This window comes from Mus caroli, chromosome 6 (genome assembly GCF_900094665.2).
Source record: "Mus caroli chromosome 6, CAROLI_EIJ_v1.1, whole genome shotgun sequence".
Lineage (NCBI taxonomy): Eukaryota > Metazoa > Chordata > Mammalia > Rodentia > Muridae > Mus > Mus caroli.
In genome coordinates, this window is record NC_034575.1 from 44,972,291 (window position 1) to 44,974,643 (window position 2,353).

Below are 2,353 nucleotides of genomic sequence, written 5' to 3' on the forward strand. Positions count from 1 at the left end.
TATAAAATTTAGGACTACTCAGTGAACGCATAATTATTCACCTTTATAGATCACATTCTGGCCAAAGAACGAAGGGTAAAGCGTTGCTGTAGTCGGAATTGCCCAAGATATCAAGGTAAGACCATCTAGTGCCTTCACTAGACCATGGCTTTATACTAGGGGAAACTTAAACAACTAAAGATTTGTTAACTGTCATTAAACAAAGCACAATCAAGGGATCATGATCTGTGATTGTTTTAATTATCTTCTTTCTGCTGATACAAACTATTTCCTTTATTTCCATCTTTCCATCTAGTAAGTTAGCAAAGAGTGCCATTCCTAATCGAATTCCAGTTATGTGTGTTTCTGAGTGGGTATTTAAGGACAATTCTGATTTACAACTTAGTCTTAGAAAATAGAGAATTTAAAAGGCCTAACTTGCTTGTTTCTAAAAGCATTTTAATTTGCAGATCAACTATAAAGAAGTGTTAAATACTCTTTATTTGATATCATACATAAACCACAGTAAATGACTTTCAATAGTAAAAGGCAGCATCCTTGATGTAGGGAATTCTAATTAAAACTGCACTGTCAAGAATAGACAGCTGCCTCCTGGTGGTTAGCCATGACCTGTAAGAGGCCAGTGAACACAAACTGAAACACATTTGAGTCTTCTTGTTTCTGAGACAGTGATAGAATTTTCCCAGTGTTTAAGCATATTCATATGCCCAGTTATATAAATCTAAGTATAAAACCATTTAGTAGATTTGAGGCAACATGCCTGTATTTATGGAAAGTAAAACATTACTAATTAAGTCCAATCTTATCTTGAGAAAGGGAGAGCAGTGGTAGCNTGTATACAACTGGAATTGTTGCTTTAAAAAAGACCGTACCCACTTTATGACAAGTCAGTTTTACTTAAATCAGGACTGTCCAACAAGTACATTGTTAGCCATTCATGATCTGAATTTGGTGTATGAATTAAATTATGGTGTACATTAAAAGCCATGAGACATTTGTTTTGTAATAAATAAGGCAGTGGAATTACTCATTAGTAGCCTTTTTAAGATAAGCTATTAGGTCTGCCCTTTCTCCCTTCTTCTTGATTCCAGCGAAGATCATTTTTGTTCCAGGGATGTACTTTTTGGGATTCTCCAAATACTCCATCAGGGTATCCTCTCCCCAGGTGATGCCTAAACAGAAAGAGATGCAGAGGTTAAGTGTTTTACACACCTGGTAATTCTGCACTGGTTAACCCAAGCAACCTGTGCTGTGGCTGAACACCAGCTCCCCCCTTACCTTTGTTCTTGTTGGCATCTGTGTAAGAGAATCCAGCAGCCTGGCCTGTCTTCCGCCCGAACAGACCATGGAGATTTGGTCCAGTCTTATGCTTGCCTCCCTTTTCCACAGTGTGGCACTGGGCACACTTCTGAACAAAAATCTTCTTGCCTTTTTCAACATCACCCATTTTTAATTCTAAAAGGGAAAAGATCCAACAGTGAAACGCACTAGGGATCCCAATGACCATTCAAACCGCTATTCTTATGTCCTCTAACACCAGGCAGGGTGCTAACGCAGTCCACTTGCAATATTCTTCAATAGCAAACACATTACTTAGGAGACTCTCCTTTAAAGCAAGTCTGTGCTCAAGACAGGTTCATGCCAAGGGAAATGGAAACCCACAGCTCAAACCCCAGTTTCCGAAGAAGGCAAGGTCAAAAAGTCACAAATATGAAACCGGACTACAATCTCATTAAAGCAAAACCACTACAACTCTTAACATTTCAGAATGCTAAATTGCTGTCTGTGCTGCCGATTAAAGTCACTTCCAAAGATAAGGGAGAAGACATCAGTGAGGCTGGGGGTGATCCTAAGCGCTTCCGCCTGCTCCGGTCTCACTAGGAGGTTAAGTCACTTCTCTCTTGCTTTAGTCAAGGCAAGGGAGGGCTGGGGAAGGAACCGTCTCATTCTCACGTTGAGATCCCAGGGGTGACTACGAGGTCACCCAAAGGGGACTTTACAAACCCACCCTCTCAGATGCTTAATCAGGAAAAGAACCGGCCCAGTCCTTTAGGAACAGCAGCTTCTGCTCTCAGAAGGGGCGGCGGGTGAGTTCCCTCTAGAACTCCGGGCCCCGGTCCTACACCCACGCCGCCTCCAGCCGTGCCACAGTTCTGCATGGCTTTGTAGGTCAGGCCTAGCCCGGCCTCCTCGCCCCGTTCCCGGCCCGCATCCCCGTCGCGCGCTCACCGTTCCGGGCTGGTCAACACCGCGAACGTTCGGACTCGAAGACAGACGTCCCGCGCTCTAGCCCAAGGACACGCCGGCCCGCGCCTATGTACCGGTGTCGGTGCAACCACACTTGTTCCGCCCG

General features: G+C 43.8%; 1 protein-coding gene across 1 annotated transcript; it reads right to left on the reverse strand.

The window, feature by feature from the left end:
• Positions 1-218: 218 nt before the first annotated feature.
• LOC110296815 (cytochrome c, somatic) lies at positions 219-2,353 on the reverse strand. The gene is made up of 3 exons (XM_021165599.2): positions 2,230-2,353; positions 1,279-1,455; positions 219-1,172 (listed from the first exon to the last, which is right to left on the reverse strand). Exons 2-3 carry the CDS (start codon positions 1,445-1,447, stop codon positions 1,024-1,026), a joined length of 318 nt encoding a protein of 105 aa, XP_021021258.1. The 5' UTR covers positions 1,448-1,455; positions 2,230-2,353; the 3' UTR covers positions 219-1,023.